The sequence below is a fragment of the Elgaria multicarinata genome, chromosome 11 (genome assembly GCF_023053635.1).
Source record: "Elgaria multicarinata webbii isolate HBS135686 ecotype San Diego chromosome 11, rElgMul1.1.pri, whole genome shotgun sequence".
Lineage (NCBI taxonomy): Eukaryota > Metazoa > Chordata > Lepidosauria > Squamata > Anguidae > Elgaria > Elgaria multicarinata.
The window spans coordinates 4402731-4430730 of record NC_086181.1 but is presented as its reverse complement, the minus strand read 5'-3'; the positions used below and the strand labels follow the sequence as shown (position 1 = coordinate 4430730).

At 43.3% G+C, this 28000-nt stretch overlaps 1 protein-coding gene across 2 annotated transcripts in view; it reads left to right on the top strand.

Annotated features, from left to right (window-relative positions):
• Nucleotides 1–1011: 1011 nt before the first annotated feature.
• RUNDC3A (RUN domain containing 3A) overlaps nucleotides 1012–28000 on the top strand; it is a 28870-nt gene continuing 1881 nt past the window's right edge. The window contains exons 1-10 of one of the 2 annotated variants that reach the window (XM_063138306.1): nucleotides 1012–1167; nucleotides 13247–13371; nucleotides 15045–15178; nucleotides 16821–16906; nucleotides 18133–18222; nucleotides 20882–20962; nucleotides 21784–21949; nucleotides 23319–23476; nucleotides 25220–25357; nucleotides 27230–27336. In XM_063138306.1, coding sequence (XP_062994376.1) covers nucleotides 1061–1167; nucleotides 13247–13371; nucleotides 15045–15178; nucleotides 16821–16906; nucleotides 18133–18222; nucleotides 20882–20962; nucleotides 21784–21949; nucleotides 23319–23476; nucleotides 25220–25357; nucleotides 27230–27336 — 1192 coding nt within the window. In that variant the 5' untranslated portion in view covers nucleotides 1012–1060. Of the gene's footprint in view, nucleotides 1168–13246; nucleotides 13372–15044; nucleotides 15179–16820; nucleotides 16907–18132; nucleotides 18223–20881; nucleotides 20963–21783; nucleotides 21950–23318; nucleotides 23477–25192; nucleotides 25358–27229; nucleotides 27337–28000 lie in introns of both variants that reach the window. The other variant, XM_063138305.1, reaches the window with a different exon arrangement.

Genomic DNA, 28000 nt, shown 5'->3' with positions numbered 1-28000 from the left:
ATAACCTTATCCTCCATGAATTTGTCTAAAGCAATTAAACTAATATGAAACTGTCTGATCCAGTACAAAAGACCTAAGCTGAACTCCACGCTGGCTCCCTAGACCTAGGTTCAATCAGTAGCCATCCTTATCATAAGAGGCCATTTTTTTACCTTGGTCATAAGGAAAGGTGAGGTGGCCAATTCAGATAATGAGTTTGGGTGCCAGTAAGGGCTGCAGAGTGGGAGAAAGACAGATCTAAGCCCTACTGGGGCACACACTCCCTTGGGAAGATCTTCTCTTGAAATCCGTAGCATCTGTGTGTGCACCCCCCATTCATTTCAATGATTTTTTAAAATTATTATTACAGGACAGTTTTATGCTAAGTTGTTCCCCATGTTAAGGTGTGGGAGGGGTGGAATCTGAAATTGTATTTATTTATTTGCCTCTGCCACCAAAATGTCCCTGGTCTCCATTCCAACATCTGTAAAAGGGGCGTGTGTTTAAAAATCAACAATGGTGGGGAAGCAAACATCACAGGCTGGGAATGGATGGTCTGAGCCCGCAAAGCTCTGTGCATGCTAAACCTGATGTATAAACGACTGGAAACAATTAGCAGGGGAAAGCGGGACGCACCCTATTCCAGTGTGTCACCGCCTGTTCCTTAGGTCCTCCTTCCCTTCCCTGTTCTCTGACCCTCTCTCCCGCGCCCCCGGCTCTTTGGCAGCGGGCTTCTGCTCTTCCCCATCATCAGCCATGACGTCATCGGCAAAGGAGGGGCCAGTTTTCCATCAGGACCAAGGAGAGCTCCTCCCGTCTTCCCCTCCCGTCTCCAGCCGCTCTCCCATCTTTCGGTGTTTTTTCTAGCTATCAAAAAAGGGGGCTGGAGCTAATTTTGGGAAGAGAGAGAGGAGGGCGATACTTCAGAGCAATCCGATCTTGGGGGAGGTTAACCCAACGCCTTGTTTTCTGGGGAAGGGCAGGAAGAAGAGGAAGGGGGAGGGGAGGGGGTGGGGAAGAGGAAGAGGAAGGGGAGGGGGTGGCACCACCACCCGGCTGGTCGAGATCGTCTCTCTCCTGGATGGAACCAAACTGTATCCAATCAACCATGGCGCTAGGACTGTCTTCCAAGAAAGCATCGTCCAGGAACATTGCAGTGGAAAGGAAAAACCTGATTACCGTCTGCAGGTAAGAGGTAATTTTATTGCCAGGGGGCTAGCTAAAGCGAGTGGGTGGATTGAAGATCATCCTCCCCACCCACCCCGGTGTGTATGTGTGTCCCCATACTCTAAGATGGAGAAGACAGGGAGATCGTGGATGAGATGGAACCTTAGGTTGGCTTCTCCCAACATATTTCTGGAATGGTATGTTTAAGAGAATGGTGAACATGTCTGGAAATGGCTAAGAGGTACACACAACAGTCCTAATGTATCACACACAGGACAGTATGATAACAGAGCATGAATATCTGGTGGGATGGGGTGCGGATGGTTAGAAAATAAAATGGGGGAAGAGAATACATTGAGATAGGAAGAAAAGATATCACGAAGACAGAAATTTATGAGATCCAAGGGAGTGTCAGAGGTGAGGAAAAAGAGCAAGTTCAAACTAGAGGGAAATATTCATTGTATAAACTCTACTCAGTTGCTAGCTATTTCTCTTTGGAAAACAGTAGGGTGTTTGCATCCATGAGCTGACCAGTTAGCTGAGGCAGCAGCAGGTTGGTGGTTGGAAATGCAGTCCAGATGACTGAATGAAGGTGGAAAATTCTGGGTGAGAGGAAGGCTGAGTGTTACTTTCCTTTGCCACTGGGAACTGTTATCCTTTGAGGGTGAGGGGAGATTATAATACAAATACCATCAAAAGGAAAGAAGCAAGAAAGAGAAGGTCAAAATGCAGGAGCACTTTCAGTCTAACTTCCTCTCCACCCCACTACCAGCCTGATTCCCAAAGAACTGGGAAGTGACGTCACTGGAGAGCATCTTAGGAGCAGCAGAAGTGGGGCGGGTGAGGAGGAGGTGGAGGGTGGGTTATATGAGGCAGCTGTCGTAGCAACAACCTTTCCCCAACAAAAGGCTCTAAGCAAGGTGTACAGCTGTCAGCCTCTCATTGTACACGGCCTTCCAATTTCCCACTCTGTCTCATACACAGACAAGCTTTGCAGAAGCAGGGAGAGGGTGATCTGACTTTAGATGGCAGGACAGGCTTTTTGTCCACGTAGGTTTGCCTAGAATAAAAAGCAAATGTGTGTAGGAAAGACCAGGAGGGGGAGTTAATGGGCCTTTTATATTAGGGTGGATTTACATATCTGATGTAAAGGCTGGGTCTCCGCTTGCATGCGGCTTGTGAGAGCCATTTGTAGAGAAGGTGGAGTAAATGTGGAGTACCATTGCCTGAAATCAACCAGCGTTTCATGCCGCCACCTTACTGAGATTGGTCAGAATTTGGTTGACTAGCACAAGGTACCATATACCCTTTTCCCCAACAAGAGGTCAAGGAACAATGGGTCACTATGCTATTGCTATCCCCAGTGAAGAGAGATCTGCTTCTCCATCCTGCCCAACATATTTTTAAAGATTGGTTGGCATTTGTAATTAAATTTGTTCCCCAGGCCTTGGAATATTGGGTGCAGTGCTAATCACCCCCGCTATAAAAAACATAACAGAGCTGGAGAAGATATGAAAAAGGGATGCCTAAAATGATCAGGGTAGACTGAGAATGGCCCATTTTCCTAATACAAAAGGATGTCACTTGTAAAATACCCTTATCAACCTGGTTCCTTCACATGGTTTTTGCCATGATGGCTGGGGATGATGGGATTTGTAGTCTAACACATTTGCAAGGCACCAGAATGATAAACTCTGTGAATGATAAACAATCATGAAATAAATGCAATTCACACAGTCTCGAAATACAAGTAATCATGATCTTCCACCGCCACTGTCATGTGAGGCAAAAAAGGAAGCATTTTTTTACACAGGCCAAAGCTGCATCTGCTGCTGTTGCTAAGAGAAAGAAGGAGAAAGAGCAAATTATCTTGACAGAAAAGATCCAGAGAAGATCCAAAGGCAGGGATTCAATCATTACAGCAGAAGTAAAACAGTGAAATAGACTGCAACTTTATGCCCACCTACGTGGGAGTAAGCCCTGTTGAACTCCATGAGTAGACATGTATTAGACATCTAGATATGTATTAGACTGCATTAACATTCTCTTTTTAATGAGACTTACATTTGATTGTTAAAAGGTTATGCAAGAAAACCAGTGACTAAATTAGCTTTCAGAAGAAAGGCCTCTGTTGAGCTTCGAATTCATGCTGATATTTATTTTTCTCCATTTACATTGCATCCCATAGCCTGGTGAACCGGCCCTGTATAGAGGAAGTCCCTTGATTTCCCACTGGCCTGCAATTTGAGGTTTAAAAAAGAGATGTTCACAACAGAATGAAATTTAATAGGGATAAATGCCAAGTTCTACATCTAGGAAATAGAAACCAAAGGCACAGTTACAAGATGATAGTAGTAGTATTGCTGATACTTGGCTCAGCAATACTACAAATGAGAAGGATCTTGGAATTGTTGTAGATCACAAGCTAAATATGAGCCAACAGTGCGATATGGCTGCAAGAAAGGCAAATGCTATTTTGGGCTACATTAATAGAAGTATAGCTTCCAAATCACGTGAGGTACTGGTTCCTCTCTATTCGGCCCTGGTTAGGCCTCATCTAGAGTATTGCATCCAGTTCTGGGCTCCACAATTCAAGAAGGATGCAGACAAGCTGGAGCGTGTTCAGAGGAGGGCAACCAGGATGATCAGGGGTCTGGAAACAAAGCCCTCTGAAGAGAGACTGAAAGAACTGGGCATGTTTAGCCTGGAGAAGAGAAGATTGAGGGGAGATATGATAGCACTCTTCAAATACTTAAAAGGTTGTCACACAGAAGAGGGCCAGGATCTCTTCTCGATCCTCCCAGAGTGCAGGACACGGAATAACGGGCTCAAGTTACAGGAAACCAGATTCCGTCTGGACATCAGGAAAAACTTCCTGACTGTCAGAGCAGTACAACAATGGAACCAGTTACCTAGGGAGCTTGTGGGCTCTCCCACACTAGAGGCATTCAAGAGGCAGCTGGACAACTATCTGTCAGGTATGCTTTAGGGTGGATTCCAGCATTGAGCAGGGGGTTGGACTCGATGGCCTTATAGGCCCCTTTCAACTCTATTATTCTATCATTCAATGATTCTAATTCAATAACAAGTGGATCCTACAGCATTAATGCCCATCATTGCTTCATAGATAACTGTCATACATTATTCTCTTCATTCACTGCAAAAATACAAAATGAATATATTTTTTAAAGAAATTCATAAATACATGCAGTATATATTTACCATCAGCTGCCAGAAACCTAGGGCTCATCTACACCAAGCAGGATATTCCACTATGAAAATGGTACAAAAGCAGTATATAAAATGCAGGAGCCATACTACTGCTTTATAGCAGTATTGAAGTGCACTGACAACTGTTGGGGCCCATTGACACATGCCATATACCGCTTTCATACCACTTTCATGGTATTATATCCTGCTTGGTGTAGATGTGTCATGGGCCCAACAGTTGTCAGTGCACTTCAGTACCACTATAAAGCAGTAGTGTTGATCCTGCCTTTTATATACCGCTTTCATACTGCTTTCATAATGGAATATCCTGCTTGGTGTAGATGAGCCCCTAGTCTCTGGGCACAATTCAACAAAAGGACTGACCTGCCCTTCCCTCCCCACACAGGTCCATGATCACCACCAACCCTATGGGAAGGATCCTTATGGATTATTGTATTTATATATTGTTTGTTACAATTTTATTGGAGGGGCCATGGCTCAATGGTAGAGCACCTGCTTTGCTTCCAGAAGGTCTCAGGTCCCTGGCATCTCCTGGTAGGGCAGAAAAACCCCTGAAACTCTGGAGAGCTGCTGCCAGTCCATGTCAACAATACTGGACTAGACAGACAAAGGGTCTGATTCAATACAAGTCAGCTTCCTATATTCCTATTAATGTATGTTTATGTTATTTGTAATCCACCTTACAAGTGGCTTACCTTACAAGAAAGGCAGGATATAAATAACTTCAGCTATTGGGCAATATAAAAATGCAATCAATCAATCAATCAATCAATGAATGAAATAAATCTCTACCTAAAAAGCAGAAAGCATGTGTGTCATCTATTTCCAGAAATGTTTACGTACTTCCAGATGAGTTAGAAACTTGAAATTTGACGCAGTGCTAGGTCTGGCTGTACAATGTACCAGAAAAATCTAAAAACATGAATTTTGGGGTTTAAAGTATTTTTAAAGAATTTAATAAAAACTTAGGTTTATGCCTACAAATCCCAGCATGCCTTGAGTGGAAGGTCAGACTTACCAGCCTTTGGCGGCCATTATGATTCCTAGGGTCAGACTCAAACAGTCAACCCAATTCCACATAAATGAAACAACCCACATAAATGGGCTGCATCCATTTGCAGTGCCACCTCCCACCTGCCATGTGTGGTTTTAAAATCATAACTAGATATAACAGCATGACTTTGAGAGGCCAAATTCTGGACATGCTCAAAGGCACCCCATCCTGATTAGCTCTTTTCTCAGAAACTGGGGGAAGCACACACACAGGCCTCATCCTTAAGAGGGAGGGAGGAAAGGGAAGTACTCTGTGCATGCCCAGAAATAGGCTCAACAAAGGGGGGCAAGTAGGTGGGCCTGCCCTGACCCTTCAGTACAGGCTCCTGATGGAGCACTTGGTGGGCAAGAAGCACAGGCAGGGGAGTCCTGGCAGGATTTGGCTGAAGCTGGGTGTGTCCACTGACAGCCTCTTACTTCCCCTCCTTCACAATACTCCTCCTCAATCTTCTATGAAAGAGCAGCATTGGCAATGAGAGGAGGGAAGCGCCTCTCAGAGGATGCAGGCACCTGCCGGCCACCAAAGGCATGCTGGGAGGTGTAGTACTGGCATGTCGAGTGGCTGATTTTAAATAAAGCATTGAAACCAGGTAACTATGTGCAAACCACATCACTATCTTTTAGTCCTCACTCAGTCCCCATTTTCCTGACCTCTTGCTAACAGTCTTTGTTCAACTTTCCCCAACTGCCACTCACCCTGCCCACCATTCCATTCTAGCCTCAGCTGTCAGTCATTCCTCCATTCACTCTTCTGTTTCAATAGCAAAGTCAGGCTTTTACATAAAAGTCTTTATTTAGTAATTCTTGCATCTGACTTGGAATGTTGTGGTTATGTTATAACAGAAGAAAAACGCAGCATAAAAATCTCATCAAGTTAAAAGGCCTTTGGAAATTTATTTATTTAAAAAAATTCACTTGGCATTTAAAAGCCATTAATGCAGTCACTAGGCAAGCCTGCCTGGGAAAAAGAAATCAATAAGCAGGGTGCCACAACTAAGCAGGCCCGCTCTCCAGTTGTCTTCCATCACACCTCAGTGTTCAAAGATTAACATGTTATTCCGGGACCTAGGTTTATGCCTACAACTCCCAGCATGCCTTTGGTGGGAGGGAAGATTTATCAGGCTTTGGCAGCCATCATCTGGAAGTGGCTCACCATCCTGGGCTTGAAGGGAGAGCGCCTGGGGCTGGCTGCCTTGGTTGCTAGGCTCCATCAGGAGCCATAGGGAAGGAGAGTGCAGCTCCAGGCCTGTCACCAACAACAACTGAGCTAACAGCCAGCCAGCCAGCCTGTTCCCTCACAGCCTACCTACAGGCACAGCTTGCACAGTGCAGCATGGACCAGATTGGCCAGACTTCACTTCCCGTGAGTCTCTGCAGCAGGAGACCCATTGTGCAAGTTGGGCACAGTGGCAAAAAGCATGCTGGGAGTTGTAGTTTTTGTTTTCTGTGGGGACAAGGAAAATCATGGCCGTGGCTTCTTCCTCAGGCCCAAGTAGGCCACATGCAGTTTGGCTCTTAATCAGCGGCTGTATCATTCCATGTGTCTTCACTTCCTTATGTATGCTCTTACTGTAGTATAGATGGTTAATTTATATACGAGTTTATTTAACTAAAAAAATAAAAAAGTGCCATGGTGTGTCTTCAGAGCACCGGTATGCCAGATAAAAGGCCCAAGTCACCAGTGGCCTTGACCTGGCTCTCTGCCAAAACCTGTTAAATCTAGATATTGTACAGTAAATTATGCCAATAAAGTGTGCTGTGTACTGGCTGCTTTCCTTTCTCCATAATAATAATAACTTCAGAGGACATGCATACAACAGTTCCCTGCGTCCACTGAGATGCGCTTCCTTACTATATGTTATTCAGATAACTGGGCAATGCCAGGTATATTTTTGAAAACATATTTTTAGGTTTGCATCTTTTTTAACTGGTAGAAAGGGTGTTGTGTGTCCTGATTGTTTTTGAAGTTTAGACAGTTGAGCTGGCCAAGGCATGATGGGAGGTGTAGGCATTTCAGTTAAAAGAAAAAAATGTGGTTAATCATGAAGCTCTAATTTAAAATACAGTTCTTATTAACACAATTTCCCATTTATTCTAACAAACCAATTTACTAACTCAACCAAACTAAAAACCAACCAACCTAAAGATGAATAAGTCACAGATAAATTTATTATTTAGCAAATAAATGTTATAAACATTATTCACGGACCTAAGCAACACCAGGCATATCATCTAGTAAATAATGAAGTTAGCTGTGACTAATTCCCATTCCCTTGCTTTCAATGGGATTTCATAATGATCCATGATTGCTGGATTGTGCCCCATATGTTCAGAGAAGGTATAAGCCTGGATGACAAGATGCTTATGACTCACAACAGTGAATGGATATCACCGCATCACGCCGCCCTTGTCATTTTTCCTAGGGCTTCTAACTAGTCAACTATCTGAAGACAGAGTGCAGGGTTAGGTGGAATGCTGGTCTGATGCCACCAGGTAATTCTTGAATAATAATATATTTAATTGCCTTTAAACATTCATGCTTTTATGGAACTTTCTGGAATATTTTATTCAGGAATTTGGGCACCACATAGATAGGGACGCCAAATGTAAAAATAGGATTAAAATGACCAGGATTTATGCAAGGCACAGACTGAAATGCACAAAAGGACATTAGCTAGGGGAGTTTTGCTTGGGTCTGAACAGCCAAAATGAACATGCTATAGTTTGCCAGCAGCACACCGGAAGCAGTATTGTCTATTCTGACTGCTAGCATCTCAAGCAGAGGTCTTTCGTATTGCCTGCTACCTGGTCCATCTCCATCATCATCATCATCATCATCATCAATATCAGGGATGGAAACTGGGACCATATGCATGTAGACCATACACTCTACCACTGAGCTGTAGCCCCTGATAACTACAAGTGGCCAAAGCCAGGAAATTTATATAAGGTTGTTGACCAATCATGAGGGCAGGTTGGGAGCCCAATGAATATAAGGAGGTGCTGCACCAAGGAAAATGTCCAGCTTTCCAGACCTAGGATTTTCAAGTGAGATTAGTCTCTGGATCCAGGTCTGCTCAACCATTAGGCAGAACAAGGTGGTCAATTCCAGGTGGCAGATTTTAAAGGGGAAATAAATGGTCAATTGCTTAGCTTATTCTTATGTTTTTACCACCATGGTTGGAGGGATGATGCTATTTCAGTTTCCTTCCTCTGGCCCCAACATATCCTGTGTGGATATATACATGCCAGAATCCATTACTCGTTTACTCTTTCAAGGGTCACTGTTGTTAAGGCTTTTCCTAGTTTGCATATAATTTTGTTTTCTGCCTGTTTCTCCAGAAATAGTTGTGATCATGCCCCCACTTGAGACCATGGGGTATTGACTCAACAGCAGAAACACTTGGTGAACTTCAAGCTAGCTGTTCTAGGAAATGCACAAATTTTAGGATTTTGTTATGATCACCAATCATCACAGCTAACAGAAGCAAAGAATAAAATCCAATATTAAAAAATATGTAATAATTAAAATACAACAACAGAAACAATGAAAACCAGCATAATGTTGTTCTCATCACATATTAGCATTTCTCAGACATCTGACAGATGAAGAACACCTTTTTTAAAATTACAATGTTTAGGCATACTTCATCTTACATTCCCATAAAGTTTAATGTTTGCATGTGAATAGGAATAATCTGCCCTCAAAGGATCCCACCCATTATGATTATGCATGTTACCAATCAGGGAATACTTCCTGATTCGGAAAAAGGCCAGCCTAGAGCAGTGACATGCAGAAATGCAACTGGCACCCTCCTCTGAGGGTGGAAATTTCTGCTAGGAGTGAACAATCCAATCACACTTGATGAATAGATGTGACAGCATTGCCCACACCCAGCAGAAATTATGACCAGAACAGTAGATCATGCAGAAGCACAGCAAGCACCCTCTGTTTTGGGTGGGTGCTTTGGACTTACAAGAGCCATTAACTATTTAATTCACATATTTCTCTCAACACACTAGCAATTGTCCCATGGTACATGAGTGTGCCCCAGCATAATCTTTGGGAATTAGTACTGCCCCAAACTATTAAATGTTCATATTTGAACAGAATTACAATAGTATGTGTAATCAACACATCTATAGCTTTATTAGCATTAAATAGATAATATTCATAAATCAGTAATCATATACAAATGAAACAACCTCTATTTGCAGTTTTAAAAGTGTTGAAATAGAGGAGAAAAATGCCACAACAAATAATCATACTTAGGCTGTGATCCCGTAAACACTTTACCAAAAGTGGTAAAGACTTTAAGTGGTAAAGACAGTGGGACTTGCTTCTTAATGGTAAAGACAGTGGGACTTTAAGTGGTAAAGACTTTAAGTGGTAAAGACAGTGGGACTTGCCTCTTAATAAGCATGCATAGGATTGTGTTGATAGTGTTTGTATAGCACTTTGTGAGTGTTGAGGGTGCTTCTGATCCTTACAACAACACTGTAAGCTACTCAGTATTATGATCCCACTTTGAAGAGTGGAGTGCCAAGACTGAGAATAGCAGTTCTCTGAGAACTCACTTAGCACAGACAAAAACAAAATGACAGGGGAGTGTCAACCAATGAAGCCTAACACCACACAATTGTTCTGCATAATTCGTCATAGGCAGGTTGGTGGTCTATAGACCAGATTGACTGGATGATGTTTCATCAATGGAAGGTAATGGTTAGGACATGGTCCCCTGGGGTTCCTTGCCTTGTGTTTTGAGTGAGATGCTCAGCCAGCAGGGATTGAAAAGTATGACACTCCGCCAGTGGTGTTTCCGGTTCACATGGTATGTGTTGGCCCATGGGGGGTGCTGTGTGCTGGAAGAGTGGCTGCCCTATTTCATACAGTGTGTGAAAGGACTTGACCAGCACTGGGAAGAGCAGCTCCTCCTCTCACCATTGGCCAAGTCCTGTGTCAGCTCTGGATGTGAAACCTCCATGGGCTGGATTAGGTCTTTGGTCCAGAAGGTCCTTATCCCTGCTATAATATGATGGGAGTTATGCCCAATTAAAAAAATGGGGGAGGGGGTTGTAGTGGATCTCTTTTGTTTCAATTCCATATTTCAGTCTTACACATTTCTGTACCTGCAGCCTCAAGCAACAAGTCTCTCTCTCTCTCTCTCTCTCTCTCACACACACACACACACACACACACACACACTCTGAAGACCTTTTCTAAATTAAGCAACACAGAGAGCTAGGGAAATTCTTTTATTTCTGAAATTATTGAATTTGGCATCCAATATGAAATTTTGCATGAGTAATAATAGAATATACACTGCCCTATGCATGGTTCACATTGATCCTAGAATCACCACACTCAAAACTCTTTTGCCACATGCATGTAGAGTGAAAGGGTAAGATGCACCAAATTAGCTTGCTTATTCTTCAGTTTAAGCCTTATACTTGTTTTATTTATTTAAAATAATTTAGGCCATCTTTTAGGGTACTATCTCCTTAAGGTGTCATATTGGCCTGTGCTCAACAGCAAGTAATGAGGATGCTTCCAGACTGAGGGCTCCTAGTGCTGCAAATTATTGCTTTTCCACTGTAAGCTACAAGCAGAATTGCAATTGACCATCCACACTTCAGATAGCGCCTGCAGCACAGGACAAAAGGATACGACTAACCTCCCTTCCAAGTAACCATGGTTAAGGATTGGGGATTTCACTTGAGAATGCCCATTTCTAGTCTAGTCAGTTTCACAACTGGATCTAAAAGACAACCCAATCTAGTCGGTTTCACAACCTGGCAAAGGAACTTGCCCACTTGATTTTCTCAGCTTGTTAGTTGTGCTAAACATGGTTACAGATCAAGTATTCAGCGTTTCCAACCCAGCGACACTATGCCTTAATTGCACACTTACCAATCTACATGTGCAAAGAGCCGTCTCCACTTAATACATTTCCTTCAGTAAAAAAAAAAAAGCAGAGGAAGAAGCAGTAGGAAAACACAAGAGGATTACAACTGGATGATGATGTCATCTGGATGCCCCCCCCCGCAAAATAGTGTGAAGGAGTCGTGCTGATTGCACATTTTAAAAAACACCTCATCCCAAATCTCTTCTCCTTAGCATTATCTGTGAGATTCAGATTTTCACTGACATTCACTGACATTTATTTATTTATTTATTTATTTATTTATTTATTTAAAACTTTATGGGCTGCCTTTAAGGTTAAAACACTCTCATCTAACAGGTTTGGCTATCAGTGATATCATCTAAATGGCTTCCCACCCTCCCCATTCACTTTTATCCATTTACCTTTTGCTGAACAAATAGATTCCGGGCCAGATGGTGATGTGGGCATCAAGGTGATGATGGATTCCAACCTGCTTGTTGGAATAATAAGCACTGAACCAGACAGACAGATAAGCAGCAGGAACAAAAGGAAATAGTTACAGAGATCCATTGGTTTTCCAAGGTGGCGGTGATGGTGGTAGTGAAGAGGCATCAGCAGGCATCAGTATAGGGTAGTCAGCCACCATTAGCCACCTGGTTAAGGAGATGTCAGTCAAAACTTTTGGGTTGTCAAGAACACTATTCACACAGTGCAGAGATTTTCAAAATGCATTCCTGGGATTCCTTGAAAGCTCATAAAACATTGACATAGGAAGTTGCTTTATACAAAGTCAGAGCATTGGGCCATCTAGCATCTACACTGACCAGGAACAGCTCTTGGGGGTCCCAGGCAAAGCTGATGTGTAGCCCTTTATTGCCTATGGGTGCTTTCAGATGAGGCTTTTATTATGAGATCATCCTGCCTCATTCATGGAGTGTGTGTGTGGAGTTGAGGGTGGGTCAGGGGGCTGCAGATCATGTCATCTTCCACTTGTGACCCTCCCACATTTCCCCATCACTTCCTCCATCTCTTCTCTTTCCATAAAAGCACTGTTAAGAATGAGAAGATGGAATAGCTGTGCAATGGCTTTTGACTGGTAGCGTTTGAAGCCATCCATCTGGAAGCATCCTAACATTCTTGAACTGCTTAATGGCAGTGATTGCATCCTGGGACCGTATGCATGCAAAGCATGTGCCTCACCAATGAACTGTGACCCCTTCCTCAATAAGGCAGGAGGCAACCTTCTCTGGAAGACACTACGTTTCCCCCTCAGTCATAGGGAAATATTGTATATGGACTATCTTGGGTGGAATTTCAGTTCATGCACAGCAATTATAAGGCCCCAAAAGTCCTGGCCCACATTCCACAACTCAGCCTGGCCCACATTCCTCTGTAATATGCTGGATTTTTAGGGCAGATGCACTAGCATTGCTTAGCTGACCAGTCAAGCTGGAAAAAGCTCTCTGGAGTTAGAAAGTTTAGGAAGCACTGACATAATACTATGCAAAAGGATGTGAGACTTTATTATCGTTGGCCCTATCAGTGGTGAACTAAGAGAGAGAAGTAACATGAAAAGCCGTACTTTGTGCCAAGGAGTCCTGCCTCAAGTGCAGATGCTTGGAAAGGGCAAGTTGTGGACATCAAATGAGAACGTGAAGGCACTCTGCATATGCTCAGAGGCCACCTCACATGTTCTAGGGCTGAGACCCAATGTTCTGCTGCTAAGTTCTGGCTCAAATGAAATCTAACAAAGGTTCATTCTGATTGCTTAATGTCCTGTGAAGAATTGGAGGAACTGTTTCTGGTAGCCCGAGTCAAGAAAAGAGGGGGGCTTCTTAAAAGCCAGTTTCCTTTCTCTCTACCTCTCCCTTCTCCCTTCATACTCAAATCTGGTTATGTGTGTGTGTCCTTTTTTTTGCATCCCACTGCAGATTCTCTGTGAAGACCCTGTTGGAAAAATATACGATAGAACCCATTGACGACTCATCAGAGGAGTTTGTGAACTTTGCTGCCATCCTAGAGCACATACTCAGCCATCGCTTCAAAGGAGACCATGGTAGGTCCTGCATTGATGGATGATGCTTCTCTGGAGGATGCAGCATTATATTATTATTATTGTTGTTGTCTCTTTCTCGCTCCTGGCGGTTCTTCTAGACGGACATGACGGGCATTGCCAAGTCATGCTGTCTTTTACAGATTCAGGAATTTCCTGACAATTGAGCATGTTTTAATTATGACTGCTTTCTGGATGGTGGTGTGGATGTATTTTGGTAGGCCCAGTTTCTAAAGGTTTTCTGTATAGTTTTTTGATGTGATGCCGGTGACTGATGTGACTAATGAAATAATAGTGACCTTTTCCTGTTGCCATAGTTCTTTGACTTCCATGGCCAGTGGTGTATATTTTCCTCTCTTTTCTAACAACTTTTTTGTCATTCGGTATTGCTATGTCGATGAGGTATGTTTTTTATGTTTTTTATCTATGACTGTTATGTCTGGTCAATTGCAAGGTATTGTTTTGTCAGTATGAATTGTTCTGTCCCAGTATATTTTATGATCTACATTTTCCAAGATTGTTTCAGGTGAGTATGTATAGTATGGAGTAGGTTGTTTGATAAGGTTGAATTTGATTGCCAGTTGTTGGTGAATTATTTTTGCATCTGTATTGTGCCTGCCCATGTAGTCAATTCTTGCCAGAATTTTACATCCTCCTGTTTCATGGTCTATTGTTCCTTGGAATTGATGGCATTTCCTGCATAGGTCTGTTGTTACATTGTTATCTTTTATGATGTATTTTTGGTAGTTCTTGGTTGCTATAACTTGATCCTGTATAGCTATTAGGAATCCTTCCGTTTCTGGAAATAGCTCACCCTTCATGAGCCATTCATATGATTGTTCTTTGTTTATTTGTGGGTTCTGCATTATGTTGTAGTGCTTCCTGTGGAGTGCTTTTTGTGCCCATTTTTCTTTTTTCTCTGCAAGTGAGAGTGGTTGTGTTTGGTCTTTGTTTTGTAGTGCTACGTTGAGTGGGGTGTAGTTTTTATCTGCTTTTACTATGGCTGTGGAAGAATTCTCTGAGTGATTTTATCTGTTTAGCATGGATTATGTTAATGTCCAGCAGACCTCTTCCTCCTCCTTTCCTGCTGATTGTTATTTCAATGCATGAGCTGGGATGGAGCATGCGGTGTTTTGTGTATTATCATATCGCTTCTCGGCCTTTTGGCTAAGATCATGTGTAGTGTAGTGTGTAGTATCATCATCATCATCATCATCATCATCATCATCTCCAGCATTAGCACTGCTGTGCTTTGTACATGGGACTCAGCAAAAACTGCCCAATATGTGTAAGGAGGGGTAACACATGGGAGTCATGTGTGAAGCTGGAAAGTCGGATAGTGCCCGGAGGAATGGCTCCTCTAGGTGCTGAGTGAGAATAATTGTTTATCATTAAACAATTGACAGTCAGAAATCCTTTCTGATCACCTCCAGATTACCCAGAGAACTACCAGTAGATCCAGATCTGCCTCCTGCCCACCCCTGATTTATGGAGGCTGAGCTCCCTATACTTGACACTAAAGGGTGGGTGAGAAAGAAGATCAAGCAAAGCTTTAATGTCATTCTATCCTTTTGACTTGGTTACTTGGCTGGCACCAGCCATGGGTAGCCAGGATAAATGGTTGGTAGCTGCTGGTTCTACTACACACAATCCATTCATCTATGTTTCCTCCTCAGGTCCTGTCAGTTGGTTCAGTTCCGATGGGCAACGTGGCTTCTGGGATTATATCCGCCTGGCCTGCAGCAAACTCCCGAATAACTGTGTCAGTAGCATTGAAAACATGGAAAACATCAGCACCTCCAGAGCCAAGGTGAGAAGGGCAGCCTGGTTTAAAACAAAAACAAAAACAAAAACGGCCACTAGACACACATTTAAAGTAATGTCTGTTTTATTATTATTATTGTTAATAATAATAATAATAATAATAATTTATAAAGCGCCATCAATTTTCATGGCGCTGTACAGAATAAAACAAAACAAGACAATCTGCCATATGGCTGACAATCTAAAGTCACCATAACAGACAGGGGAGGGAGGGGGGAAACCAATAGGGGTAGGGGACATTAAAACTAAATATAGACTAGTTTTGGCACCACATTTGTCTCTGTTATCCTATCATATACACAACCTGTTTCTATTATTTCCTTATCTTGGTGTACTCCACCAGGAATAAATAAAATACCCCTTTGTTACCCACATGTCCAGATTTTGCATTTTTGTTTCTGATATAATTGAGGCAGTTTGTAAGAAGTCATATATCATTGTGACATAATTCTTATGGTTTTCTTTTAGCTCTAAAGCTGATCTAGAGAATATGAAAGGTCAATCATTAAGGCCGGAGATGCAATATTGTATGATGATTTTATTTATGAGGTCTTCATGATATTAATGTTAGATCAGAACATGCCATCTCTCTCTTGCTCTACTGTTCTTTATTTATGACTTTTGGTCTGAACAAATACATCCTTGATGATGAAGAAGAAAAGTCCAAGTCAAATATTTGAAATGCAGTCTAATCCTAACTACTCAGTCCTTATTTACTCAGATATAGGCCCCATTGATTTCAACAGCACTGACATCCAGCTTAGAAAGTTTAGGATTGCAGCCTTAGAGAAAGAACTGTCTGGGTGAGAGATAAAGATGCCTCACAAGTTGATTGTGCTATATAAATAAATAAATAAATAATAATAATAATAATAATAATAATAATAATAATAATAAGAAGAAGAAGAAGAAGAAGAAGAAGAAGAAGTTACTGCCTACTAGGATGTGTGGGTATTTGTGAACCAGGAGCACTGGTTCAAATTAGTTAATAGTATTCCAGGAGTGCTCGCCTGGCATTCAACATGATTTTCTAAGATTTTTCCAACCAGCCATTTAAGGGACTAATCCTATGGCATCTAGGCAGTGTGTGAGGGGCCACAGGATATTTTGGATCCCCCAGTCCAAGGTCAGAGACAGCACTTGGACCTCAGCGGGGGGAATTGTTGCTCCAACCCCCTTCCCCTTCATGGTCAGCACAGACAAAACTGCACTGGCTGCTCTACAAGGTTGGGAACTTGATCTCAGAGAAGGGGATGTTTCCGTGGATGGGGAGGGGAGGGGAGGGAAGGCCAGGCCATGAGTTATCCTGAGGACTCTCCAGTCCCCTTCCCTTCCCTTCTGAAGCGCCCTAGGTAGGCAGGCCCAAAAACAGGTCAAGTGAAAAATGCAGGGCAGGAGGATGCCTCCATTGCTTCTCCTGCCCTGTATTGGATTATCAGAAGCCTGAGTTCAGGGGGTTTGTGATCATCGATAGCTCAATGCAGATCCGTGTTGAACCAGTCGTAGTCCTGTTTCAATACAAATTAATATTTTTGTTGTTGTTCTTGAATTTGCTTTGCTGATCACATTGCATTAAAAATTGTCAAATTGGCTGCTATTCTACCTGTTCTAACAAATTTCTATTTTAGGGCCGAGCATGGATCCGCGTGGCACTGATGGAGAAGCGCATGTCTGAGTATATTGCCACAGCACTGCGGGACACCAGAACCACCAGGTGGGAGCCTCTGGGGCTTGTACCAAAGTGAATTTTTGGTACAATCCATCAATTCCCACAGTGTTCATACTCTTTTCCTATTGACTTGGGTCAAACAACTTTTGCTGCAGGTTTTTTAAGTACTACAATTACACTTTGAAGCAGACCTGGAAACAAAATCATAAAATCATAGAATCATAGAATAGCAGAGTTGGAAGGGGCCTATAAGGCCATTGAGTCCAACCCCCTGCTCAATGCAGGAATCCATCCTAAAGCATCCCTGACAGATGGTTGTCCAGCTGCCTCTTGAAGGCCTCTAGTGTGGGAGAGCCCACAATTTCCCTAGGTAGCTGGTTCCATTGTTGTACTGCTCTAACAGTCAGGAAGTTTTTCCTAATGTCCAGCTAGAATCTGGCTTCCTTTAACTTGAGCCCGTTATTCCGTGTCCTGCGCTCTGGGAGGATCGTGAAGAGATCCTGGCCCTCCTCTGTGTGACAACCTTTTAAATATTTGAAGAGTGCTATCATGTCTCCGCTCAATCTTCTCTTCTCCAGGCTAAACATGCCCAGTTCTGTTAAGTCATTCTCTCCAAAATGATCTGTTAACTCATTCTCTCTGAACAAAATTATTATAGCTATAGCAAAACCTCCCCCCTCTGCTGACCCCCTCTAAATACCCACACATACCCGTAAAAACAACATAAGAGTCTCACGGAATCTTAAAAATTGAAGTATACCAGCTCCCAAATGTACAGAACTCTCAGAGCTCATCATTCTGTCCTGTGTGTGGCTTTGGCTTGGTTGCTTCAATCTGCATGTTTTTAATAGAGACCTATAAATGTGGTCTTTTCAGAGTGTTTTAGAGGCAATTCTAACAATCCACATTTGTTGGGCTATGTGTTTGCCAAATTTAATTCTTTTGGATGACCTAGAATTACCTTTACTATTTACATGTATATTCTGATTCTTCTATTTTGAAAGAGAGGTGCAGAAATGTTCTGATTTTCAAATTTGTCTGGTAATTGGGGCATATTGTATTGTACTACTTGCGTAGCAATATCAATGTCCCTTTCAGTGGGAGTGTCAATCCCGAGCATTTATTGAACATTGCAACAAAGTGCTAAAGATTCTGTGAAAAGTATTTGTGATAGCGGAACTGTGAAATCTACATAGCGCTGGGGGAAACTACTCCCCTGTCTTCTCCTATATTCACCCTATTTGATTAACAGACTCTCCCCACCTTCATAGGAGATTTTATGATGATGGGGCAATCATGCTGAGAGAGGAATCAACTGTCCTCACAGGGATGCTGATTGGACTCAGTGCCATAGACTTCAGGTATGTTCAACTCCTTCTTACTCTCTAAATCCTCTAACCTTTAAGTAAGGGCTATGTCTCACATTAAGTCTATCATTGTGCAAGGGGATGGGACTATATACTAAGAAACATTGATATACTTTTTAAAAATTCATTAGAACTATTTAAGTATTATGCATGATACATTATAACTGTTTAATCTTATATAAGAATATGATAGTGTAAGGCATATTACTTGAGAAGTACGACACCAATTTTTGTAATGTTTGTTTTAAATCAAAGCTTGAGCAGTGCAGACATGCAGAAAATTTTGAAAGTTTGAAAAAGTTCAAGGCTTGAGCTTTAATAGCAATTAATTTCCTTCATGCCAAGCAGGCAGGGCAGCCCCTCCGCCACTGGGATGATGGACAGCTGTGCTCGGCCAATCGATGTGGTGCAAAGGCAAGCCCCGGGCACAGCTGTGTGGTTAGGGTGTCACCATCAGCATGGTGGAGGGATGGAGATGGCCAATTGGGACTCATGTGGAAAGGGGTGGGACCATCCCACATGCCAATTTCAGAGGGGGGAATTCACAATGCATGAGCCACATTTGCATTATTCATGAGCCCAAAAAGCAGGAAGGAAGCAGGACTACTAGTGTGCATGGTGACATGGGCTTTACACTAGTCTAAAGCATAACACTTATTACTAGAGGTCTACCAGACTGTTTTGCTCTTTTTTAAAAAAAATTGAAGCTTGAGCAGCAGAGACGTGCAGAAAATTCTGAAACATTGAAAAAGTCAAAACTTAAGCTTTAATAGGAAAACAGTATGTTTATTTGCTCTGCGCCAAACAGTCTCCTATTGCTCTATGGTTAGGTGGTGGTTTATTTGTTCTGTGCCAAACAGCACCTGAACTGACACCATGTGTGTTCAACTTGAAACTTAAGTGCTAAATCATATTTTTTTAAAAACACACACGCCTAATATTGCTGGACCTGACATCATGTGTTTTTGACCTCCATTACCTGCAACCTCCCACTTTCCTTGTTTCCGTTTAGGCTTATTTTTATTCATTTTGCTTCCCAGGCAGGCTTCCCAGGGTGCTTCTAGGCCTTGGGGCAGTTGCTCGGGCAGTGACCAGGCTCCCTACCCCTCAGGCTGCATTGCTTCAAATGGGATGAAGAAGAAAGCCAGGAGGGAGGGGTTGCTGCTGCTCCTTCTGTGATGCCCTGCACATGGCTGGGGTTTGTGAATGTGTGTGTGTGTGTGATGGACAGGGTGATGTAGCAAGAGTGGGTGGGGCACAAGACCGACCCAGTATTGGATGGCTCTGGCTAAGGGCAGATGAGAGAAAGGTGGCATTTTTCTTCTCTCACCACTCTCACCTTTTGTTTTTCAGTCCCAGGTGAAGGGTGGGTTTTTTTTGCCTCTGGAGGAGGGGAAATTGGCAGTCTTTTTCCCCAGCCAGCCTTCACATATAAAGAAAAGCAATACCAGCAACCAAAAGATATGAGAGATTAAGGTGCTGAGATCTAACAGCACCATGGAGCGTCTGCTCAAAATAGAGGCTTGCAATATGCAGCCCCTGAGGTGTTTTTGTGACCAATATAAAATTCTGAAAATTAAAGATTTCATATTGAAGCTAAAAAGCCTACAGAGTTTAGTTATAATGGCTGCAGGTAACAATTCAAAAGCCTAAATTGATCTCTGCCCACAGTAAAGGACAATACTACACTGAATTCTGTAGTGTTAGGATTTATTATTTATACTTTACAGAGTAACATAAGCAGACAGTAACAACAACAGGTCTTTGCCCCAGTGAGCTTACAATAAAAATTTACCATCAACATTTTGACAATAGAGAGGATAACAGAGGGAGGGGAGGGAAGGCAGAAGAGAAAGGAACAAGGCAAACGAACTTCAGGAACAGAGAAGGGGGAAGGGAGAGACCGAGGCCATGGCTAGACCTACGGGTCTAGTGCGATGGAGGAGGATCTCATGATGTGGTTATCGCAAGATCTCCCCCTCTGTCTACACGCGGTATGTGATGTCCTAGAAGGAAGAGGACGTCACACCTGCCATTTGGGTGTTTTTCTTAAAAGAGGAGAGCAAGAGCGCTCAATCGCAAAATGTAAGTATTTTTTTTTTTTAATTCCCCACTCCCCCCACCCCACGCCCAGCTCGTCACGGTTACTTGCAAGGAGCCGGGACAACCAGCATAGCTTTTTTTCATCCTGAGACCGTGGAAAAAGTGCGGGGGGAAGGCTATGCCGATATCCTGGAGCAAGGGAGGGATCATCCCTCCCTGTTCCCGGGATCCTGTTCATCATGTGAACACACAGGGATGATCCCGGGGCGATCCCCGGGATATCGGCAGGTCTAGCCATGGCCATAGTTAGGAATGGAGGAATTTGAGCAAAGCGGTTACATGTACTTAAGCTTCTATTTGGTTGCATACATGGAGACTGTAGTGCTCCATCTTCTGATTGGAAGCTCGGTGGTCCTGCCAGCAATCAGTAGAACCTCCAATTTGTCAGTCCTCCCACATAACCCTTCCTCCTGGAGAGTCTAGAGGAAGAGGTAGCACACAGAATTATTATTCCATCCTCATCTGGTTGTTCCAAGGACAGGTGTGTTGAGATACCTTTAAATAACTTGCTTTTGCATGGATTCTTTCCTATCTTGGTCGTGTTTTGCAGTTTCTGCTTGAAAGGGGAAATCATGGATGGCAAGACACCTGTAGTGATCGATTATACTCCATATCTGAAGTTTACACAGAGGTAACAGCTATTGCATTCATGGATAGTCTTTGGGTGTGTGAGGTTTAGTGCACAGGGCTGGGAGAACGTCATTAGAAAAACATTAACTAGTTGAGGCCACAGGTTTACAGATTATTGTTCTGCATTGATATTCAAGCTTTGGGTATATTTCAGTGTGTGTGTGTTCTTACAACATAAATAAATAAATCAGTTTTTGTGTATCTGTAATTCAAGCATAAATTCTACTTTGGATAAATACATGCATTGAATTTAAAGATGCCTCTATCCACTTTCTATCCTGTAGTAACCAGATTCAGAAGTGACACATTCCAAACTGAGGTAGAGTCTACATGCAGAAGAATGTAGTGAAAATGATGTGGTAGAATCTTGAGATGAATTAATTGTATGACTTTGGACTGCAGATGCACATGGGGGAATAGCACTTTTGAAGGCTCCTCACATAAAACAAAACCTGCATATAGGAAACTACCACAAGAAATGGGTTGTGCTAGGTGGTGTGTGTGTGTCACAGGACAGGGGGTCATTCCAAAATGGAAGTGATAGAGCAGAATTACAGAGCAGAGTTTTGAAGAGATACAGTGGGCTGTATGTGTAGGCCTGAAAGGTGTTAGAATCATAGAAGAGTAGAGTTGGAAGGGACCTATAAGGCCATCAAGTCCAACTTTAGTAGGAGCTGAAAAACACCTCAAGCTCTTCTGATAAGGAATGGGAAATCACTAAAATATAGTAGTCCTGTCTGCAAATTTAATATGTGATAGAATTTTAAAATATTATTGGGCAAATAAGCTTCCTTGTGCAGTCATCACAATCTCTGTAAGCAGTTACGATTACCTAAGTGATGAGGAGGACCGCCGCAGTTTGGAGAGCAGCACAAGTGAGGACAGTTCTCCTGACCACCCCTATCTACCGCTAGTGACTGCTGAAGACAGCTGGTACAATAAATGGCGCAAGATGGAGCAGAAGTTTCGCATTGTATATGCACAAAAGGTACCTGGATCTCAAACGCAATGCGTGTCTCTGGGAGCCAAAACTGCAGGGGAATGTGGTTTAAAAACACGCGTGTTCAATCAGCTGGGGGAAGGAATGACAACGAATGGGATCAGGGCAGGCATGAAGGAGAGGGGATGTAACCATTTTGTCCCTCACTGCAGTCCTGAGGAAAATCTCTCCTCTGACTGACACAAATTCTCAGTTCTAGTCTGACACTCTTAACCACTAGACTAATATTGTATATACTCCTACAACAGATTGGGTCTGTGAATTTATCACAGCTACTTTGAACTGTATATTTGTATGCACAGTTTACGATGGAGACAATTCCTATATTTATACTCATTTAAGCATTTGTTTGCAGGCTTTGTGGGTTTTATTACATAGTATTATACTATTTTTTTCCCAATTTATATATGCATATTTATTGTTCTGCACTTCTCTAATGCCTGGTCACTCCCAAGCATCCTCTCCCACTAGAGCTTGTTCAAATCCTTGGTTTACCCAGGGGCTCTGAGCAACAAAACAGATGGGATGGCAGCTGGAACACAGGTGACGGAAAACTTAAAAGGAATCTGACCAAACACAGGTGAGAGCTCATTTTGAGCCAATCTGTGGTGTTTGGAAGGATGCAGCGCACTGCTTTTTCGTTTGAGACCTAAAAGAAAGCCCTCCTGGACCCCAAGGGACCCTGGCAACTTTCAGCTGGTTACAATATGCAAAGGTGCTTCAGTGCATGGTTGCTGTGCAACTCCTGGTATTCTTGGATGATGGTGGTTATCTGGATCCTTTTCAATCTGGTTTGAGACCTGAGTTTGGCATCAAGGCAGCCTTAATTGTCCTGATGGATGGCCTATGCTGGGAGAACAGGGGAACTGTGAATTCTCCTGGACCTCTTGGGGACTTTCAGTACCAGCACCAATGGTATCCTTCTGGACTATCTGAAGTGGAGACTGGAGGTATTGTGCTCCCACCTCTTAAGCATAGGAGAAAATTCCCATTAACACCAATGGAGGTTTTTATTTCTAAGCTTCGCTGCCATGTGGGGGGCAGGGGTGGGGAGGGCTGTTCCAGCACATAGGGGAGGGGAGAGTTAACCCTTCCCTCCCTCACTGCAGTCCTCCTTGACAATTGCCCCCTGCGTGGCAATTCAGCCAAGGAAGAAATTTTCCATTGGCATCAATGGACAAGTAGGACTCTGGGAAGTAGGTTCTGGGCCAGGGCCAGCAGCACCCATGGTAGTATATAATCTTACTTACTTTTGTTCTTCTTGCTTATTGAGTGAATGTCTACAGAGTAGTTTTCTGCATGGCATTTACCTGCTCCCCTCGTAGGAATTCATTCCTTTCCCCATTTTGTGTCTCAGGGCTACCTGGAGGAGTTAGTGCGGTTGCGAGAATCACAACTGAAGGATCTGGAGGCGGAGAACAAACGCCTGCAGTTGAGGCTGGAGGAGGTGAAGGTGCAGAATCAGTTAGAGAAACGGGAGCTGGAGGGTATAATTCTGGAACTACAGGAACAGCTGTAAGTAGGACCAGCTCTTGTACGCTCCTGGCCCCTATGGGGAGCTGCTGCTCCTGTGCCACCATCTAGGCCCACTTTTACATTGTTTCCTTTGCCCTTGTTCCTCATGAGAGATGGGCTCCGTAGGCCCATTCCTCTTCCCATTTGCCCCGTGTTGGGAGTGGCCTGTTCGAACTCCTCCTAGGACAGGAGCCCCCCTTTTTTTGTTCTGCCCCTTGTCCAGCCCAGCCCGTGACAGGGGGAAAAAAAGATCCCCCTGCTCTGTTCTAGGATCACTAGCCGCCCTTTGCTTTAAAATAATCCTAACCGTGATTCAAACATGTGCACATACATCCCAATGGATCATTTGTTGGGTAACAGCCATGGCAAGGATCCTGATCTTGATCGGCTCACCTGGGCTTACTTTAGAGCGAAAAAGAAAAAGATGCAGCTGCCCAGAGTCACATCCAAGTAGAAATGAAAGTACGTGGAAATCGACAGTAACCAATACTGGGAAGCTGATGCAGTTATTAGAATAACAGCCATTTACACAAGTGTTCTTCACGTTAGTTAACATGAGCTTTTTTATATATAAAGGAGTATGAATTTTAGGTTTTTTTGTTAACTGATCTAATGATGAGAAAGCTTTGAGATAGTTTATGTAAAAACAAGACACTTTTTTTATCACTTGAGAAATTGGAAGTTGAATCTGCAAACTGACTCAATTGAAAAGCATTGTTCTCTGGCTTGTGATGGCTCATTCACACACATGCAAGTCACCACTTGGTGTTGCAGTCATCTAGTAATGATTATGCATCTGTGAATCAGACCCCAAAGTCAGGTTGAGATGGAGCCAGATTTGTAGAATTAAATATTTCCCATCCACACTATTTTACCTGCCGCTAGTGTTCAGAACAAATATTTTGCAACTACTAAACAATTAGTATTTGAGGACCTGAAATCTATGTTCAGGACTCTCCATAGGTTAGGGGCTCAGCAGCTAGATTTCATTAGTCCAAAAATCCATATTTGGGGAGCTGAAAAACTCTGGGTTTGGGACCCTGAGGATTTTGGGAGGTTCAGCTCCCCATCCAACCTTCTCTAACCTCAAGCAAAAGCAATATCGAAGGATGCCTTCTGTCCTAGAGATGGGAGCTGGAATTTCAGTTTCCGAATCAGGATTGGTAACTTTCCCTGAAGATTATGAGGATGTTCTATGACAGGGAAAGCAGAAGGCAGACCATATACAGGCAACCACGAGCTGAACCCAACCCATGGCTGACTTCTCTGTGGCTTGCAAGTCCCACTCCCCAGCTGATTCACCTCTTCTCTCCCAGCTGCTCAAAGACTAGGGTTAGAAATGCCAGAGGAACAGGCCTATCTATGCATTCCTCTACTGTTTCCAGTGCCAAGCAGTTTGGCAGCAGGGGCAGATGCATGGTAAGATCACAGCAATCCCATCATGCACCTCCCTCCAGTTCCCAGCCTTAATATGCTGATGGGTCCTGAGAGTGGGATAGCTTGATCCCATCCCATGTCTCTCCTGCTGCCTAGCCAATCAGGGAGGAGAAAGTGAGCAGGGAAAGTGACGGGGGTAGGGAGTGAGACAAAGGTGTTGTATGTGCATAGGGCATGTTATATTTTACCACGGTTGGAAACGGAATTAAGTGTGAGGATGCACACAGTAATGTTCCCTTGCTTTGAGCTGACAGGCTGCATTCCCTCCTCCTTGATCAGACTCCCCTCCTCCTGCTCTGCCCCCAGGACGGGCCTCATCCCCTCGGACAACAACCAGTTTGCCCAACTCTCCAAAGCAATGGCTGCACCCTTGGTGAACCAATGGCCCTCTTTGGGTACTCTGAATGGCAATGAAGGTTCCTCGGAAGCCAAAATGTACAGAAGGTGTGTATATAAAAAGACATGCCTTCTCCTAAGAAGGTGAAGAGATGGAAGAGATCAAAAGATCAAAGCCTTAGCCTGCCTGTCCTCCACACTGAGCCAAATTACATAGTCTAAAGAGGACTAAGGGAAGCCTAGTCAGCAGAATGAAAACATCAACAGAGTATGTGGCTGCTGAGGGAAAGGTACAGTGCATTTCACTGCACAACAAAAAGGGATATTGTAGAGTTGGAAAAGGTGCAGAAAAGGACAACCAAAATGATTAAGGGGCTGGAGCAACTCCTGTATGGGGAAAGATTACAGTGCTTGAGGCTTTTAAACATGATAGGGATGCATAAAATATGCATGGTGGGGAGAAAGTGGATAGGGAGATGTTTGCTCCTTCTTGCCATAATACTAGGACCCATCATCATCCAATGAAGCTGAATGATGGTAGATTCAGTACAAATAAAAAGCACTCCTTTACACAGGGCTTAATTGAACTATGGAATTCACTACCACAAAATGTAGTGATGGCCACCAATTTGGACAGCTTCAACAGACTAGACAAATTCAGAGAGAATAAGGCTGTCAGTCGCTCTTCCTCCTAATGGCTGTATTGCCTCCAGGATCAGAGGCAGTCTGCCTTTGTATACTAGTTACTGGGAAACACAAACAGAAGGGTACAATTACAGTCCTCTCATGCTTGTGGGCTTCCCGGAGGCATGTGACTGGCCACTGTAGGAACAGAAGGCTGGACTAGGGAGGCCTTTGGTCTGATCCAGCATGACTCTGGACTAGAGAGCCTCAGCTATTGGGCAGTATAAAAATGTAATAAATAAAAAATAAATAAACAGACAACGAGCAGAGACACAACAGAAACAATTTTAAATAGTCAATAGTAAGAAAGATCCAGCCTTGTACACTCAACATTGCTTGTTGTAGGAAGAGCAGTGTTCTGTTCCTGACTTTACATTTGGCAGAATCATAGGTAATTTGTGTTGCTCTGTATTGCTTAAGTTTATTAACTTAAGGAGACTGGAGCAGGCAGGCACCATCAGAGCCTGCTTCAGTTGGACACCCCTTCCCCCCCCCACATGGCTAACACCTTCACCTTGTGAAGAAGGAGTTGTTGGTTTGCCCCTCCATTGGGAGATGAGAGGACGGAGCAGGGCCTTCCCACCAGCCTAAACAGTCTCCTTAATTTCTTTTTATTTTCTCCCTCTTCCCTCCTCATACACTTTTCCTTGTGTGTCATGTCTTTTTTTAGAATGTAAGCCTGAGGGTAGGGACCGTCTTCTTTATTAATACATTGTAAGCCGCTCTGAGAGCCTTTTGGCTGAGGTGCGGGATAAAAATACTCTAAATAAATAAATAAATAAAATAAATAAATATTAGTCACTTCTGGGCCGAGAAGAGTGGGATTCATTTTAGAAAGAAAAGAACTGGGGGTGAGTGGGGAGAATTTTGAATTTTAAGGAACATTTAAACAGGCTCCATTTCTAAACAATAAGGCTGGCTTGTCCTAAGGTGTAAAGAAAACATGTCTATATCAGAGTTATGATTTTCTAGCCAGCCCAGGATGACTCAGATTCTGCTATGCATTCTGGGAAATGGATGTAGGTGTCATCAAAGGGTCCTTCCAGACGAACAATTCCTGGTGTTACCAATCAAGCAGCATTTTGCAGTTATTCTGTCATTTCCTCGTCAGTGGATATTTTTGTGATAAGAAAAAATATGGAAGAAGCAGTGGGGAAACACCGGAGGGTTACAGATGGAAGAAGGCAGGTGTACTGCATCCTTTTCCCTCTCTCCTGGTAAAATTCCATGTTTGACATCCTGCAATTGCTTAATAAAAGCTTTGCCTGGAAACACCCAATTCTCTCTTGTTGCCAGGCACAGCTTCATGAGCACAGAACAGCTGTCAGCAGAGATCAGCCTGAGTTCGGATTCCCAAAGGATGGGTGAAGGAAAGCATGAAGGAGAACCTTGGGGGCCACTGGGTAAGAATTTTCACACCGGCTTCAGCAAAGTAATGCTTTATTTAGAAAACAAGGAGAGCCAGGGCTTAAGCTTGCCTAGATGTCATATCCCCTACAACCTGTAGGTCCTTTCCTTCCCAGTTCAATATGTGGGGTGCTAGTTTAGAACAGGGAAATGCTTTCTGTGCATGCTGTACTGTTTCATAACTCCCAAGGCAGACCTGTAGCACTAGAAACAGGTTCTGGGGGCTAGGTCCTGGCTCAAATCAAGCCCTTTCGGTGAGGGTACAGAATCATATTTGTGTGCTGCAAAATAACTGTTAGCATGACACAAGTAAGGAATAATTCCAACAATTAACGGCTCCCGAGAGTCCAAATTGAGTACTTCATGTAAGCCTCCACCAGCCACAGATCTTTTCATGGATCTGCCTTCCGTCAGAGGAAGGGCTCTGCCCTTGATTTTTGGGGATCCCCCTCCCCATATACCATAGCTCACCCCATTCACAGCAGGATCTCCTCACTCTGGATAGCAGAGGGGTTGCCATGGGAAGAAGGGTGGCAGGGAAATCTGGATCCAGCCCATTGATTTAAATAGATGTCAACTAGGCAGGGATTACCCAGAATTTACCTGCCCTCAGATGTCTCTGTGTCTCTGCAGTGGGCGACCTTCCTTCCAAGCAGTAGA